The following is an 18,741-nucleotide window of genomic DNA, read 5'->3' on the forward strand; positions in this document are numbered from 1 at the left end:
TCTCTAAAATCAGGAACGAGACAAGGATGCCCACTCTCTCCACTCCTCTTTAACATAGTATTAGAATTCTTAGCCAGAGCAATAAGGCAAGAATCAAGCACAAAGGAGATCCAAATAGGGAAAGAGGAAGTGAAACTTTCCCTCTTTGCAGATGACATGATTCTGTATTTAAAGAACCCTATAGACTCCTCTCACAAGCTGCTTGAGCTGATTCAAAACTTTGGCAAGGTAGCACGGTATGAAAATTAACCCTCAAAAATTAACTGCTTTCCTATATGCCAACAATGAGAGGAACAAGGCAACAATCAGGAAAGCAACTCCTTTTGCAATAGCCTCAAAGAAAATAAAGTACCTAGGAATTAACTTAACTAAAAACGTAAGGACTTTTTTGATGAAAACTTTAAAACCCTGAAAAAGGAAATTAAAGCAGACCTGAGGAAATGGAAAAACCTCCCATGATCCTGGATTGGAAGAATTAACACCGTGAAAATGGCAATCTTGCCAAGGGCTATCTACAAATTCAACGCAATACCCATCAATATCCCAATGTCATTCTTTAAAGAAATAGAAGAGGCAATCCAAAATTTCATATGGAATAATAAAAGACCCTGTATAGCAAAAACAATTCTTAGCAGAAAGAACAGAGCAGGAGGAATTTCAACACCAAACTTTAGACTCTATCATTACAGAGCTATAGTGACCAAAACAGCTTGGTACTGACACAAGAACAGGCCTGAAGACCATTGGAATAGAATTAACGCACAGACCTATGGCCACCTAATCTTTGATAAGGGAGCCAAAAAAATAGAATGGAAGAAAGACAGCCTCTTCAACAAGTGGTACTGGCAGAACTGGTTAAGCACCTGCAGAAAACTAAAGTTGGATCCTTCTTTGTCACCCTGCAAATTAACTCCAAATGGATCAAAGACCTTGATGTAAAAGCTGACACACTGAAAACTTAACAAGAAGTAGTAGGAGATACACTAGGTCTCCTGGGCACATGTCAAAACTTTCTTAATAAGGACCAAGAAACAAAACAAATCAGAGAAAGTCTGGATAAGTGGGACTGCATTAAATTGCAGAGCTTCTATATGGCAAAGGACATAGCTAGCAAATTAACTAGAAAGCCTACAGAGTGGGAGAAGATCTTCACTAACCATACAAGAGACAAAGGCCTCATATCTAAAATATATCAACAGCTCAAAAAATTGAATCACTCCAAAACCAATCTCCAAAGAAACAACCATCCCATTAAAAGATGGGCCAAAGTCTTAAAGAGAATCTTCTCTGAAGAAGAAAGAAAAATGGCCTATAGACACATGAAGAAATGCTCAACATCTCTGGCCATAAAAGAAATGCAAATCAAAACAACTCTAAGATTCCACCTCACTCCAATCAGAACGGCCATGATCAAGAAATCTAATACCAGATGCTGGAGGGGATGTGGCCAGGAGGGATCACTACTACACTGTTGGTGGGAATGCAAACTCGTTCAACCACTATGGAGAGCAGTATGGCAGTTCCTCAAAAGACTAAACATAGAGCTCCTCTATGACCCAGTAATTCCACTACTTGGCATTTACCCAATCATCCAGAAACAAGGACATACTAAATCCACTAACACAACGATGTTCATTGCAGCACGATTTACCATAGCAAAGATATGGAACCAACCCATATGTCCTTCAGTTGATGAGTGGATCAACAAGATGTGGTATTTGTACACAATGGAATTCTATGCTGCTGCCAGAAAGAATGACATCGCCCCATTTGTAAGGAAATGGAAAGACTTAGAAAAAATCATATTAAGGGAAGTAAGCCAGACTCAAAGGAACATAGGCCCAATAGTCTCCCTCATTTGTCATAATCAGTAGAAACCTTGGGCTCTTCTAGGAGAGATTTATAATAGAGCAAAACCTAGATACATAAGGACAGATGGTATGATGCTAAATGAAAGGACCTCCAGGATATAGAAACAAAAGCCATATAATGAGTGATTGTTGTCCTTAATGTACTGTGTTATCTCTCATCTCTTTTGCTGTCCCTTGGTTATCTCATATTGTTACAGTATTTCACCTGTTATCTGATATATTGTATATATGCTTGATGGGTTATTTAAAATTGGATAGGGAAGGATAGGGAAGTGGAGGAAAAGAACATGAGCGGCGGGGGGAGGGGGGAGGGAAATGGGGACCAAGACATCAGTGTATGTGAAGTAATGCACCTTCTATCTGGTGAATATAATGTAACCCTTCTATTAATTACAAGAAAAAATATATGAAAAAAGAAAGGTACTCATTACCTGACTTAGGTAACCATAACCCCTCCGTACACCATCTTTACAACAACAATAAATATAAATATTTTAGAAAGTTAGAGGAAATAAATAAAAAGAAAGCAAGTTGATAGCAAAAACAGCAAAAGCACCCTGCTCCACAAACCCTTCTGCCTGTGGAATATCAGCTTTTCAAACATAGAAGAGGACAATTCGCACACTTACACCATTCTCCTCTGAAGATATGTACATTGTTAGTGCATGTGACTCTGTGTAGTTTTGTTTTTCTATTTAAAGTAAAAAAAACAATGAATCCGACAAATCAAGAGCAAAACTACATACATTTCCCTTTACTTCAAATGTAAAACCTTGGTTTTCAACTTTATATGTGGAAATCATCCAGGAGTTTTTGGTTTTGTGTTGTTTTTAAGCACCAGATTGCTGGGTCATCTGGAAATTTCTTGTATAAGCAGTTTGAGTGAAGGCCAGGATATTGTCAAGCTTCTGGGCGTTTCCAAAGAGAAGCCAGAGTTGAGAACTACTGGCCTAGAGCTATGGGATGATCCAAACTTCAATAAATGAAGTGGGACAAGTTAAACTTGTCTACTCTGCAGATGCCTGTCGCCACACAAAGAAATCGCTCCATACATCTATTCTCTCTCTCTCTCTCTCTCTCTCTCTCTCTCTCTCTCTCTCTCTCTCTCTCTCTCTCTCTCTCTCTCGCACACACACACACACACACACACACACACACACACACGTGCATAATGATTGTAAGAGCAGATGCCAAGAATTTTATCACCACATATTGGATCATCCCACAACTACAAGTCAGTGATTCCTAACTCCAGCCTCACTTTGGAATCAACCAGGATCTTGAGCACATCTTGGCATTCTTCAGACTGCTTCTAAGGCAGGGAATAAATAGATGGTGTCCCTTCGTGATTGAAGGGTCGGGGTGGCATGGTCAAGAATAAAAACCATGTCCAAAGCAGGCCGATGCAGAGTAAGTGGAGAGAATGAATAAATATATAATGTACAGTACAGTTGGTCTTTCCCAGTGACAGCAAGCCTGGGATCATGGAGTGGGAATACTGGATGTGCAGCCACAGAGCCTCTGCCCTGAGTCTTACTAGAAAATGGAAATTGGATTTCTTGGGTATCAATGGAGCACTCAGAATCTCATCACTTCCCTACCCTAATAAGCCAATTGTCCTAAATTATAATAGGTTTCCTCACACATGCTCATACATATGAAATTTGCCTTCAGAACAAGTGTAGCAGGAAAAGCTTTAGCAGTCAACAACCCAGAAAAGAGGACAAAAGGTAAAGACTAGAAAGGCAAAAATAGGTTGACTCAGGAATGTTTAGGGTGGCATCAGGCTAGAGGAACTAACCTAAACCAAAAGGATGTAGGAGCAAGATATTATACATTTGTTGAGGTGAAATTCATGCAACAGCCAGGTACTGGTGGTTCATATCTATAATCAGAGCTACTCAGAAGGCTGAGATCTGAAGCTTATACTTCAAAGCTAGCCTGGGCAGAAAAGTTTGTGAGACCATTACCTCCAATTAACCAGCAAAAAAGCTGGAAATGGAAGTGTGGCTCAGGTGGTACCATGCCAGCCTCAAATAAAAAAGCCAAGTGAGAGCAAGAGGTCTTGAATTCAAGCCTCAGTAGTGATACTTGAAGGGGAAAAAAAGAAGGAAGAGGGGGAAGGAAAGCAGGAAGGGAGGGAGGGAAGGAGAGAGAAAAGGAAGGAAAGGAGAGAGGGAAAGAGGAAGGAGAGAAAGGGAAAGAGGGAGAGAAGAACAATGCAACAAAGGAAGCTGAACTCAGTCTTACAGCACTTGCTCAGTATGTGAGGTCCTGGCTTCAATTCCCAGCACTGCAATAATAAAAAAAAAAATAATAACAATAGTAATATCAACAGGCAATAAAGTTTACTCAAATAAATGGGTGGGTTATCTCACTAAAGCCTTCCAATAATCTAGTGAGATAAATAGAATTAATCCCATTAACTGATGATGGCTATTCACCAGAGTCCATCACAGAGAATGTACTGCCAAAGAGATTTCCTTCAACTTCAGTCTTTTTGTTTCTTTAATTCAGTGAATGATCACTAGATTTATTTTTTAAGAAATAAAGATAGACCAAAGCTAGAGGTCTCTCCCGAAAAGCAGCATCTGTACATATTAGCATGCTGACCCACTGACATCTTCCTGGATGTACCTGTGTCATACATCCACTCACACCCTCTCTGTCTTAGCAGAACAAGTGTTCAGCATAAAGCCCATCTCATTTGCACGGCTCACCACCTATCCCAGCTGCTCAGGTCTTTCTGGGGATAGCAATATAGGCCTGTGAAGGCCATCTTCCTCTCAGAGACAATCAGGAAACTGATAGTTTGATTGGGCATTTGTTCATCCTTTAGGTCCCACGGGGTATTACTAAAGATTTCCAATCTTTTGGTGACACTCAAGGCGAGCATGAGATGACACTCTATCTTAAATCTGCTTCAGAAAATGGAAGGAGAATGTGGCAAAGGAAGAAAACAAGATGGGTACTGAGGCTGAGAGACAAGCACTTGGAGGTGCATTAAACTAGCTTCTCTCCTTCAATACTAAATGGGTATTTTCCATAATAAAGAGGTTTTTGTGATGAATAGGCAAATGAAATTGTTTAATCAGAGAAATATGAGAGAGGTTGAAGCAAGGGAGAGAAAATAAAACAAGGATATGTCAATACCCAAATATGAAATCAACCAGGCTCTAGTTTATTATTCCTACACTAACATATTTCACCAAGACAAGGGTAAGAGTTTAGCACTACAAATAGTCCACGGTAGAAGTAAGATTAATGTTAGATCCTGTCCAGACAAAATATCAGCAAGACAATGTGACAAATCCTTACTTCCATGCCATTCATTTAATTCTAAATTCTGGATTATTTGGTGTGCCACTTTCTTTCTTTTTCTCTCTTTTTCCTTCCTTCCTGCCTACCTGTCTGCCTGCCTTCGTTCCTTTGTTCCTTCCTTCCTTTCTTCCTTCCTTCCCTTCCTCCTTCCTTTCTTTTTTTCTTTCTTCTATCTTAATGCATTCTACAGAGACTCCCTGACATTACAGTAATGTTTCTCAAACACATAATACATAAATGAATTCCACAATGCTCTAATCGTCTTCAAGATAGAGAACTATGTTTGGGTGTGGTGGCAAATGCCTATAATTATAGCACTCAGTTGTCTCAAGCAAAAGGATTGTAAAGTGTAAGGCCAACTTGGACTATACAGCAAGGCACTTTGTTAAAGGAAAAAAGAGTAATAGAGCAGGGCAGGATTAACTGGTGCATTGTACATTGTACATGTATGCATCAAAGTGTCACAAGATCCCTCCTTGGATAGGTAATTTTAAAAAAGGAAAGAGGGAAGCCAGGAGCATGACCTAGTAGTAGAGCACTTGCCTAGCATGCATGAAGTCCTGGGTTCAATTCCTCAGTGCCACATATATAGAAAAAGCCGGAAGTGGTGCATGGCTCAAGGGTAGAGTGTTAGCCTTGAGAAAGCCCAAGGACAGTGCTCAGGCACTGAATTCAAGCCCCAGGACTGGCAAAAAAAAAAAAAGGAAGAAAGAAAGAAAGAAGGAAGGAAGGAAGGAAGGAAGGAAGGAAGGAAGGAAGGAAGGAAAGAAAAGATGCCCCGTCACAGGAGGTTGGGGGTGAGGGGGAAAGGAATCTATGGGTAGTCTTACATCACTTAAATATCTTATAAGTTGTCTTTGTCTTGGTCAACAGATGCCTTGGTTATAAATCAATATATTAGATATCCTAAAGAGATAAAAATAGTTTTTCATTCTGTTTTAGTCATTGCCTGTATTAGTCTATATAGTTCCCCTAAGGCACTCCACAAATAAGAAATTTGATTAAATGCTAAATAATATACCATAGGTGAAATTAAAATCTAAGAAAGATAAGAACAAATGAAGCTATGTTCTTGATCAAGAACATAAACAGTAATTCTTGGGACAAAAGTACTGAATGCCACCTCCAAAGCACACTATCTACTATTAGATCTGTACCTTGAGGGCCTGTCAATCTAGAGAGAGGGGGAGGGCTCATCTGTTTGGATAGAAGCCAGGATCACAGCAACAAGGACAGGCATGGCATAGGAAACGTGGATGGTTTCAAAGGGCACAAGGAGGCAGAAACCTACAGAGGCAAAATGAAGAAGATTCTATGAATCATTATGATTGCTAGCAAGGGTGTTCCAGAACAACTATCAAGGGGGGGTCCGGACCACAGTTGTACAGATAAGCATAGACAAGTGTAGTTTCTGTATGGCAATACAGTGCCCTTTGTTTAAAAAAATATATACATAATTTCTGTTAGCAGGCAAACATTCCCCACCATCAGAACCTCACAATCATGATGAGAAGAATAAAATAAAATAAAATTGATTCCAAGGAAACCCTGGAAGACAAATAGTAGATCACTTTATTCTAAAAGAAATAAAATAATAGCTTTTTTTTAAAGGAGAACAGTAAGTGTCAGACTCCTTGATCACAGAGCCATTGTAGGCCCAGACTGACTGCATCCAGCTATTCCAACTGAGAAATGTTTCTTTTTCAAGCAAAGCCCTAATAGTTTGAATGGACATTTTACAGTAGTTGCTCATAGGTATTCTCTCCTGCCACTCCTCTCTGATGCACTACCACCACAATGACTCTACAACTTCAACGTTTCCAGACAGAAATCAGCAAAACATTTGTTAGGGTTTTCAGTAATTAAAAGTATTTGGAATAGCCCTATAGCTTATGACAAATAAACCCTTTCAAATGCACTAAATGATAGCTATCACAAAAGAGAATTTTCCCAGTCTTGCAATTATCATAAGTAAGTCTGTCAGCCTGAAGAGTTGGCTTAGTCTTGCAATCTTTCCAAAAGACAAGGATAGAGCAAATTTGGAAAGAGAGTTTACGAAAAAAAGCTAAGGGAGAATGTTCTGAGTTCAAGCCCCAGCCCCAGTTCTGGTACCAAAAATAGAAAGGGGGCGGAGGGGGGGGAGAAAGTGATCCACAAATAAAAAGATCCTTTTACTCTCTTTATATAAGTAAATACAAAAGTAAACATAAATTCATATTTGGTTATTTTACATCTTGCAATCAGCCTGTCCTTTCTTACCTAAAGGAAATATATATCACGATCTAGAAAGGCATTGATAAAGGAGTAAAAACAAAAGCTTAAAAATACTCCTTCCTGGGGCCGGGAGTTTGGCCTAGTGGTACAGTGTTTGCCTAGCATGCAGGAAGACCCGGGTTTGATTCCTCAGTACCACATACGTAGCAAAAAGCCAGAAGTGGTGCTGTGGCTCAAGTAGTAGAGTTCTAGCCTTGAGAAAGTCCAAGGACAGTGCTCAGGCCCTCAGCCCAAGCCCAGGACTGGCAAAAAAAAATACTCCTTCCTCCTAATGTCTGGCCAATGATACACTATGACTGTACAATTCTACTCCTAGGTATTTCTCATGAAAAATGCAAACCTATGCACAAGAACAATGAACTCTCACATTTACTCCTTCCTGAATACTGCAACCCCAACATGCTTCTTTTCAGAGATACTCTAAGAAGCACAGATCCTCATATAGACAACTTCCTCACAAGATAGACAGGCATAAGACACAGCTTCTCCCAGAGAGTAAAGGTTAGACTTGAAAAGTTCAGATCTCCAGTGTGACCAAACAGGATCAGAGGCTGCTCGTGAAATCAATGGATCTCAGAGATGAGTCCATGCCCCTAAGCAGTGAGCAAGAGTTCCATTCAAAGTGAATGGGGATGGCTATAGCACTGTTCCACTCTTGCCGATGTACCTTGAGAAAAAGAGAGAGAAAGATGTTTAACTGGATCCCAAGTCATGCCTATAAACTAGATTTGATGCCCAATAATTAAATCTACAAAGATTTAATTATTCAATTCATCTGTCATCATCAACATCTGCCCACAAGGAGACACCCAATGAGTTGCATCCACACTGATTGATACCCTGGCTCCAGAGGGTGATCCACCTAGCGTGGCACTCAGCATAGCTTGTGTGTGTGTGTGTGTGTGTGTGTGTGTGTGTGTGTGTGTGTGTGTGTGTATGTTTAGGACTCAGTTACCTGTTGTCCATTGGCTGACACATACTTCCAACCCCAGCATCTGCTTCTTAAAGAAGGAGGTAACAAAGTATCCTGCCACACTTTCAATTTTTGTTTTGGGTTGTTTTTTTTTTTTTGTCAATCCCAGGGCTTAAACCCAGGGCCTAAGAATTGTTCTTGGTCTTTCTCAAGGCTAGAGCTCTACTGCTTGAGCCACAGCACCACTTCTGCCTTTTTCTATGTAGGTGGTACCAAGGAATTAAACCCAGGTCTTCGTACATGTTAGGCAAGCACTCTACCACTAGGCCAAACTCTCAGTCCCAATACATTTTCAAATTTTGAAGTGCCCAGAGCCCAGTGAAAGAGCAAAAGAAACATTTTAGTGTCAGGAAGTAAAAAGAGCATTTTTGGAAGAGATGATGGTCATTGCTATATCACAAGAAAGTAGTTAAATCAATCCCAGGGAACATAGAATACATATTTTAGACAAAATAGGATACTGGCATCCTAGACACAAATAGGCTGAATTCTGTAATCTCCCTATTGGGTCATCATGTAATAGAGAAATACATTTCTAAAACATCTACACCATTACATATACTGTGAGATATTACCACAGTACTTTGCCCACACACAATTTACATTAAAATGTAGGCTCTAAATCAACAATTAAATGATAAACAATCTGATTTTTAAAAAGAAAAAAGATTTTTTAGCAGGTACTACAAAAGAACAGTATCTACCAAGGGTCCCTAAGCTTGTGAGGAGATGCTCAATATCTTTCATCCCCAAATTAATGCAAATTAAATCCCCAGGGAAAGATGACCTAATCACTTGACTGTGGAAAATAAATGCTAACAAGCAACTAAAAGTCTCCTACTGCTGGTGTGAGTGTGAAAAGGTACAACCACATTGGAAAGGAGCTGAGAAGTTTCTCCTAAAACAGTCACTTGCCCCAGACCCAAGAAATCCACTCTTAAGGAATCTTTTTAGTTTGGTTTGTTTCCATTTTTGTTCTGGATTTTTTGAGACATTATCTCCCAAAGTAGCAGCTGGCTTAGAACTTGTGATCTTCCTGCCACTATCTCCCTAGAGCTGGGTCACAAGCATGTACCATTACACTTAGCTAGGAATTTCATTAGAAGAATAAAAACATAGGAAGATAAAAAGACTGATGTAATAATTTCCATATAAGCTCCAAAAGCTGAAAACAGTTCAGCAATATGATAAACATATACAAGGAAATACACACACACTTACATATGATCAGCATATATATATATATATGACCAATTCATGTAAGGAAATACTACTCATCACAAAAGGATAAATAATTGATATATATCACAACATGAATGAACCTTCCAACATTTTTGCTGTCTGAAAGAAGCCTTATAAAAAATAGTACATAAATCAGTGGTTTCCTAGAGCAACCATGGGGGTGGCAAGGAAACCTAAGAATAACTAGAGAAGAGCATGCAGAAATTATTACAGTCATGGCTATGTCTGTCTTTGATGTATTCATAAGGGTTTAGAACTCACTGGTATGTATAATTACTAAACTCTATAGAATAATATGCCGAGCATTTGTGTATTTAATTCTGTTAATACTACCTCTAAAAATTGTATTCTGGGCTCTTAATTATACAGTCAGGGTTTCAAGATAAAATGCACTATTGTCTTCAACTTACTCTGAGATACATTAAACAAATTAATAACTACAGGATCATTAGAACAACCTGTTATAAAAGACGAACTGCAACAAGATGCTGGTGGTTCACATCGGTAATCTTAACTATTCAAGAGGCTGAGATCTGGGGATCACAGTTCAAAGACAGCCAGAGCAGGAAAGTCCATGAAACTACTATCTCTAATTAACAATTTTAAAGACGTGGAAGTGGAGTTGTGCTCTAGGAGTTGAGGGCTAGCCTTTAGCAAAGAAGCTCAGGGACAGTACTCAGGCTCTGAATTTAAGCCCCAGGACTAGGGCGTGTGCAAGGGAGTGTGTGTGTACCACCCACACCCACACCCCTACCCCCCCACACACAAGATAAATAGTAAAATGACACTAGACACCAGAGGCTCACTCAGGCAATCCTAGCTGAGATCCAGAGTATGTAATTCAAGGCCAGCCAGGAAAGAAAAGTCCTCTAGACTTCATCTCCAAAATAACCAACAAAAGCCAGGATGCAGTCATGGCTGAAATGGTAAAGCACCAGCAAAGCAAATAAAACAAGCATGATGCCCTGAGTTCAACACCCAGTAAGTACTACAAAAAGACATATAGGAAAATATGTTGGTAAACTCTGAAATCCTTTCCATTTCTCTGAATGTTTAAATTTTTTTCAAAATTAGGTGTTTGCAAAAATATAGAGGCTATATGGCAAATTCAAAATTCCTTTTAGAGGTAGAAATCATGCCTAAGTAAATCATTTGAAGGAACAAAAATTGAGGACCAAGACAGCAGTGTAACTGTCGATCAGGATAATGTACCTAGGACAATGGGAAACCATGAGCAAAGGCGAAATTATATGTGTGCTTTGGGAACCACTTGTTTCCTACACAAACAACTGTGTCAGCAAAATCAGTAAGGATTTCATGATTCAACAAGTTAATCATTCTCCCAAATAAGAAAGAGGCAAGTTAGTCTTAGAACAAAAGTCAGTGCTTTTAAAATAAGTATGTTCTCTTTTATTTAAAAAAAAAATCTTACAGCCTTGCCCGTATGTGTTTCATTTCACCAAGTATTTGAGAAAACTTCAGTGTGAACCAGGATTTAGCAGCCCCTGGGTACACACGGGCTGTGTGTATCTTGGTTCTAATCTTAACTCTGCATATTCTTGACAAAGACTTTTAAGTCTGTCTGGCTCACTTTAAGAAATCATGAAAAACTGGACAGAGTATAACAAAGGACAGAGGAGGGCTAGGAGAAGAATAGCAGCCCTTATCACAGACAGAGCACCATGAATGCCAGCCCTGGACCAGGCATCAAGCCCCCACCTCCACCCCCCCAGTCCATGAACACGGTTTAGAGAAAGTGTTGGGTGCATTGAGGGAAAAGCCCAGCTCTAGTTCTTTCTGCCAAATTAACCAACCGTATGACACTGGTCCAATAGGCCATAAGAAGACATCCACCGAATACAATCTCATCTAATCCAGCCTCTTCAACATGTCCTTTTGAGACACAGCACCCCTGGGGCACAGAACAGGAACGCCTGCTTCGCCCCTTAAGTGGCTTCAATCCTCAGTTCTTTCAACAGTCCGTTCGAATGTCACCTGCTTTGGGAAAGCTGGCAGCCAGGGTCACTCTATGCAATTTGTACAGAAGCTGGATGGAGACGTTTCTCCGTCTGGGTCCCCCCACTTCTCCCCTCTGAGCTCCTCAAGGGTGTGGTTCCATCTAACCTCCAGGGGATTTGAAGACCTTGGCCCCAACAAGGACCAGCAGACGCAGGCACTCAGTAGTGTAAAGCAACACCCTCCGTGGGGTTCAGTCTGATATGCCCGGCCTGGTGTTCACAAGTCTTGTATATAGTGGTTTCACGTTGTGAGCACCAAACACCGGAATGCTGGCGGGGGACATCAGGATTACAAAACACGGTCCCTGTCCACCGCCTCCCCCCTCCTCGCCCCCGGTATGCATGGACCTCTATAGCCATTATTTCAAGAAGGTTAAAGCCAGAGCCGACTCAGGCTTCCCGCAGCTCCCTCAAGGCTCCAGCTGCGACCTCTGTCCCAGCTGGCACAAATGCAAAACTCAGAGCCAGCCACCCGCGCCCGGTCCCCACCCACCAACCCCGCAAGCCCCGCTGCCCTGCGCCCCAGAATCCACCCCCTGAGCGCACCCAGCTGGCTCTTTGCTCAAAACGATCCCCCAGCCCTGCGCCTCCCCACCTTCCCACCCTCCCCCCCACACCCCAGCCACCCCGGGGGAAAAGCAGAGAAGCCCCGTTACTCCACGGCGCCCCTGCCTTCTGCACCGGACCCCAGGCCACCCCGAGTGCACAGGGTATACCTGCGCGCCCCGCTGCTCCTTCCACTGCTTCATCTGGTCGCTAGCTGGGTCCCTGCTGTCCGCCATGGTTTCCGACTCTCCCAAGCAGAACTTGGCCCCCGCGCAATGTCTGTCGCGATCTCCACCCTCTCCTCGGCTAAGGACAGATCTACCGCCCCCAGCGTCTGAAGTAGATGACTTCAACCTCCGCCAATCAGCACCGCCCCTAGCCCGCCCTCTCGGAAGATCCGACTTCTGATTGGTCACTGGAGTGATAGGTGGGATGGGATTGGAAGTTCAGTGGGAGGGCGGAGCCCGGGCTCCTGGTGGGAAGCGGGTGTAGAGGAGAATAGGAGACTGGGTATGGTAAGTGCAAAGTCAGGGTGACTCCACTGGTGGAGGACCTGCTACTAACTGTGTTCCCTCCTCTTAAAGAGTCACAAGTCCTGGGTGGAGTTCCCCAGTGCAAAAATTAAGTTGCTGCTAAAGGCTGGATTGGATGCTTTCTCAACACTTCCTTTATTCGTGATTTTTTATTTATAAAGAAACTATAATAATCATTTCATATAAAAGTACTCTGCAACTATATCACCAGAAGTAGGTGTGGATTCTCTTAGAAAAATGTAGTTAATTACCTGGTGAATGTAACTGTAACCCCTCTATACATTACCCCGACAATTATGAAAAAAAAAATGTAGTTAACACCAAGTTCACATTACCAAACTGACTTCTTTAACAATTGTAATAATATATTTTCCGCAATTTCTCTTCCAGACAAGTAGAAGCTCTCTATTAAATAAATACATATATGTAAGTATATAAATATATGTTGGGAAACATACATATACCAAATACTTTAGTAATGTTTATAATATTTAGTAAATTACTGACAGGTTTGTCGTGTTATTTGTTTACTTATTTAAGCTTGAACTTGTGACATTATGTTTTCACCCAAAGTTGACACTCTATCAGTCTACTTCTGCTAGTTTAATTGGAGATAAGAATCTTTCCCAAGCTGGCTTTGATCCACAATCATCAGATCTCAGCCTTCTAAATAGCTAGGATTACAGGTATGAACCACTGTCACCCCTTTTAACCAAACAGAGTCAATGTGTTCTCTCACTTGGGTACTGAGACTTAATCTTTAAATGCCTTGAAATCTATAACTATACCATCACCTTCAAATTAAGAATGCTCAGCTTTTACCTTTGACTCCTAGCAATAGAATACATGTCATGAGTGGAAATCATGGAAATTTGATGTTGTCCTTGATTTTACAAAGAATTAAAATCTAATTGTGATTTGTTTGATGGCTTTTACTGGCCACCATTCATATTGCCACTAGAGGAAAAGCCCATGTGAGCAGTAACTGCCACATCTTAATTCTCTGAGTACTATAGACAGGATCTTGTTCAATGAGTGGGGTGAGGGGGTAAATTGCCAGTGCTAGAGATTGAACTCAGGGCCTAGGCACTTCCCCTAGCTTTTGCACTCAAAGGCTAGTGCTGTACCATTTGAGCTGAAACTCTACTTTGGGCTTTTTGCTTGTTAACTGGAGATAAGTCTCATGGACTTTCCTGCCCTGGCTGGATTTGAATGCTGATCTTCATATCACAGCCTCCAGAATAGCTAGAGCTACAGGTATGAGACAACAGTGGCTGGCTTTACAAGATTTTTTTGTGTGTATTTGCTTTGTTAACCCTCCCGACACTACAAGTTAGATCGATACTAATTTCCTCATTTTACAGACTGGGAGCAAGATTAAAGATTTTAAATAAGTATAGTCATAAAATTATTAAAAGATGAGGTCAAGATTATAGCCATGCAAATTCATCTCCAGAATCTATGGCTTATTGAATAAGTGACTATCAAAAGAACCAAATAAGTCTTTTACTTCCAGCTAGTATAAACACTAACAAAATAAACTGAAAGAGAGCTTGAGTCATGTGTTACCTTTGTGTTTTATAACATTGTGGGTTTTTTTCACCTCTGTTTCTGTTATGGTCAGTTTAGTTATTCCCAAAGAATTGTTTCCAGAGAAAATAAAATGGAGAAACAAAACCGGTTTCTGGTCTTGTCAAATTATGTATTTTAAAATAAAGTGTGTGTTCCAGGAAATGCAAACAAGAAGTTTTTTTATTTGTTGTGTTGTTGTTTTCTTTTTGTCTTGCTCATTTATCTGTCTTTAGGAGGATAAGGGGGACACAGAAATGGAGGGACAAAGGGTGAAAATGTAGCAGTGGTACTTACTAGACACTGTGTTGAAAATGAACAATATAACTTGTGGATGGGGTTGGGTGGAAAAACTGGGAAAGTAAGGGAAGGGCTGACACTGTCCAGAAAGAAATGTACTTATTATCTGTCTTATATAACTGCAATACCTCTGTATATCACCTTTATAGTAGCAATAAATTAAAAATTAAAAGCATACAAACTAAACTATATATTTACAAGTAGTGACTAGAATTTCTATTCTATTTGACATTATAATTATAATTCAATTGTAGTTTAAATGCAGCTCTCATTTTAAAATAGTTGAAATCTTATCTGACTACAAAAGGCAATTCTAAGTCAGTAAGTAAATTGGGCCTAAGTTTTAATATTTTATTCATACAAACACATGAGTATTTCTTTAGTATTTGGTTTTGGATTTCCCTACTCTCTGAAAATCTAAGAATCTTTTATATATTTCATTTTAATTCCCTTTGCTATGGCTTTATGAATTAGACTCCTTTCCAATAAACTACTCAGAAAAAGCCAGATTGGAGCTGTGGCTCAGGTAATAAAGCACTAGCCTTGAGCAAAAAAGCTCAAGGACAGTGTTCAGGCTCTGAGTCCATGCCCTACGATTGGCATAAAAAAAAAAAAGGAACTATGTGCCAATGCCTCATGGCTGTAACTCTAGCTACTCAGTAGTTTGAAATCTAAAGGTTATTGTTCAAAGCCAACCACTGGCAGGAAAGTCCTTGAAACTCATATTTCAATTAACTACACTAAAAACTCAGAAATGGTCATGTGGCTCAAGTGGCAAATTGACAGTCTTGAGTAAAAATGTGAAAAACAGTGTTTAGACCCTGATTTTGAGCTTCAGTATTAGCACCAGTTAAAAAAGAAAGAGCATGGGAAAATGATACACCAGACTCTTTGAACTAATGAGAAGTGGTTACAAATCCCTAATACCACAGCACTTAGGTCAAGAGAGCCCCAGAGGATTGAGGATTGTCCAAAGATGGTACTGACAAGGCTGGGAGTTTGGCCTAGTAGCAGAGTGCTTGCCTAGCATGCACAAAGATGGGGCTCCATTCCTCAGTACCACATACATAGAAAAAAGCTGGAAGTGGTGCTGAGGCTCAAGAGGTAGAGAGCCCTACCCTTGAGAAAGCCAAGGACAGTGCTGAGGCCCTGAGTTCAAGCACAGGATTGGCAATAAATAAATAAATGAATAAACAAACAAACAAACAAATAAATTAGATGGTGCTGAGGATGTCAAAGAAAAGGAACTAGAGAAGAGGCCTCTCAGGAGACACAAAGACTTATGACTTCTAAGGCAGTAGAATGAACATTCCTTGGAAAAATATATCCATTCAAAGATTCAATTTGCTCTAGGAGAGAGGATCCATGAACATGGATAAAACTCCTGCTTCAGAACATGTGGACATAAACAGGAAGGCAGCTCTTGCTCTGGGAAATGTGGACATTAACAAAATCCAATTCTGAGACTTAGTGATATGAAGCAATATTCTCCTAATTGTGTCAGTTGTTAAACGCAATTGCTTCATGGAGGCAAAGTTCAATCATTGCTGGTCAAGAAAAAGACGGATAGAGAAAATGTAGTTGTCGATGCCTGGACACATATAAATGAGCAAATAAATTATAAACAGGGCGAAATCTGGGCGAGAGGTAAACTGGAGTTATTTTCCTTCCCTTTATAACTTTTTGCCATTTTAGTATTATAGCAAAACAAAATTTTACCAAAAACTGTAAATGAATTCTTAGAAGAGACCATATTCAAGTATTTTGTCAGATAATATGTTCATTATATATTATTTGGTATTAGACAGAAAGAGACAAAAGCCCAGGTTAGAGGGATGTAGCATGAAAGGCAAGGAAAAAGCCAAGGAGAAAGTTGAATTATAACTTTGCCTGTAGTATATAATTTACCTTCAATCCACTGATTTTATACGCCTGTACATGTGTGCACGCACGTATGTGCACCAGTACCAGGGCTTGAACTTAGGGCTTCACATTCTTGGTGAGCTTTTTCTCTCATGGCTGGTTAAGTGGTGGCAGACCCAGGATAGCTGTACACTGTGATCCTCAGATTTCAGCCTCCAGAGTAGGTAGGATTACAGGCATGAACCACTGACACCACAGCAGTGATTTTCTTGTAGGAATGATTTAAGACACAAAAATAGAACTTAGGAAGATATAAACACAATTTGGTAGGCATGTTATACACAATATATAGCAATATATTATAGATTATATGACCAGATAGATAGATAGATAGATAGATAGATAGATAGATAGATAGATAAATAGATAGATAGATTTCATGTGTTAATACTTCTCAAACTCTAAGGTTATGTGACAAAAAGTACTCTAAGCTTACTCTATATGATTATCCTGAGGTAAGGAATTACTTGACAAAGAAAAAGTTTCTTTTGGTTTTTCTACTGTATACTGAACTATTAGTTTAGTAAATATCAGCTATTATCTTCCAAATAAGCAATAATTTTATGGCCACCTTTGATGGTGTTTGTTACATGATTTATCTTGCTGTAAGCTTATACTGTTGGATTTCAAGATTATTTTGTATATTGTCCTGTTGGCAGAAACCTTGAAAACACAAATCTTAATACCCCCACATTCATTATGTATAGGAAAACCTCCCTACCTTCTAACAACATGCATGTCTCAAACATTCTGGGTCCTGTTGTTCCAGTGTCTATAATAATAATTATAGAATAGAAACAAACAAATGAAACTATCTTAATGTTGGGGAAATAACTGGCACCACCAAAGCCCCTGACAAACAGAAGGTGCCAGCCACCAACACTCTCCAAGTGCCAAAAGGAACCTGACAGCCTTACAGTGGAGAGCATGACTTAGCATGGATGACCCCAAATCACAAAAGACTCAAATTACAAATTAGACTCAATGTGGGCACAAAGTCCAAAGCAAGACACTGGGCAGGCAGGGAGTGTGGGATTCAAACCAGAAAAGGCCCTTGCCTTCTTTCCTTCCATGCTATTTCTTTGCTCTTCTCAAATTTACCAGCATGCTGCGCACAGGTTGCTTATGCCTATAATCCTAGCTATTTGGGAAGCCAAGATCTAAGAATCCCAGTTTGAAGCCAGCCCAAGCAAGAAAGTCTATGAAACTCTCATATCCAATTTAATCAGCAAAAAAGCCAGAAGGTGTGGAGCAAGTGATAGAGTACCAATCTTGAGCAAAAAAAAAAAAAAGCTAAGGGAAAATGCCCAGAACCTGAGTTCAAATCTCAGTATGGGCACAAAAAAGTATACCAGCATAATACAAAAGCTCTATAACTTAAAGATGAATACATAAAATATACACTAATATGTACACATATAAATATATATTTGTAATATAACATATACATAATATGTAATGTGTAATATACATATATACATAGATATACATTCAAAATATTATATAACTTGAAAATGGTAGTCTAAACATCAGTTCATGAAATGATGAAAGCATAGTCAAAGGTCTATTTGTTCTGTGTCAGTGTTTTGGCTTTTTAAAGAGGCATGTCTTTAAAGATAGAAACCAAAGATGAATAAAAAGATGAATACAGGCGTGTGGATGTCCTATCTGCACCGTGCCACATGGTCAAAAACTCCACTCCCAAACACTGTGGCCGCCCTTCTCCTGTGCCTGGATGTATGTGGGAAAGGAAAAGCAGATAGCAATACAGTAACAGTAACTGCAGGGTGGGGGAAGGGAAAGTGGGGCAAAAACATGAGAAAGGGTATCAGTGTTTAAGAAGTAATGTACCCACTACCTGATAAATGTAACTATAAACCCTCTCTATGTTACTCCAACAACAAAACACAATTGAAAAAAAAAAGAACAACAGTAATTGCAGCTATGAGTTACAAACATTTCTTCCTTCTAAAGCACTGAACATGCATCCAAGTGGAGTCAGGAAGACAGAATCATAATAAATGCAGGTGCATGATTGTTTTTTATACATTATGGACTAAAAGAACCTCAGGTTAGAAGCCAGTATCTCCCTGAAAGTGCCCAAGCCACAGAGCTGGGTTGAGGGAAAATTAAACTGTAAAGACCAGCCTGGGGAAAAAGAAAAGGAGAAG

At 39.9% G+C, this 18,741-nt stretch overlaps 1 protein-coding gene across 2 annotated transcripts in view; it reads right to left on the reverse strand.

The window, feature by feature from the left end:
• Window positions 1–12,567, reverse strand: part of Cat (catalase) — a 34,836-nt gene extending 22,269 nt beyond the window's left edge. Inside the window, exon 1 of one of the 2 annotated variants that reach the window (XM_090347895.1) lies at window positions 12,416–12,567. In XM_090347895.1, the coding sequence (XP_090204021.1) occupies window positions 12,416–12,481 (66 nt within the window). In that variant the 5' untranslated portion in view covers window positions 12,482–12,567. Of the gene's footprint in view, window positions 1–11,495; window positions 11,929–12,415 lie in introns of those variants that run through there. The other variant, XM_090347896.1, reaches the window with a different exon arrangement.
• Window positions 12,568–18,741: the final 6,174 nt, after the last annotated feature.

This window comes from Megascapheus bottae, chromosome 16 (assembly GCF_031878675.1).
Source record: "Megascapheus bottae isolate mThoBot1 chromosome 16, mThoBot2.hap1, whole genome shotgun sequence".
In the NCBI taxonomy this organism is placed as follows: domain Eukaryota; kingdom Metazoa; phylum Chordata; class Mammalia; order Rodentia; family Geomyidae; genus Megascapheus; species Megascapheus bottae.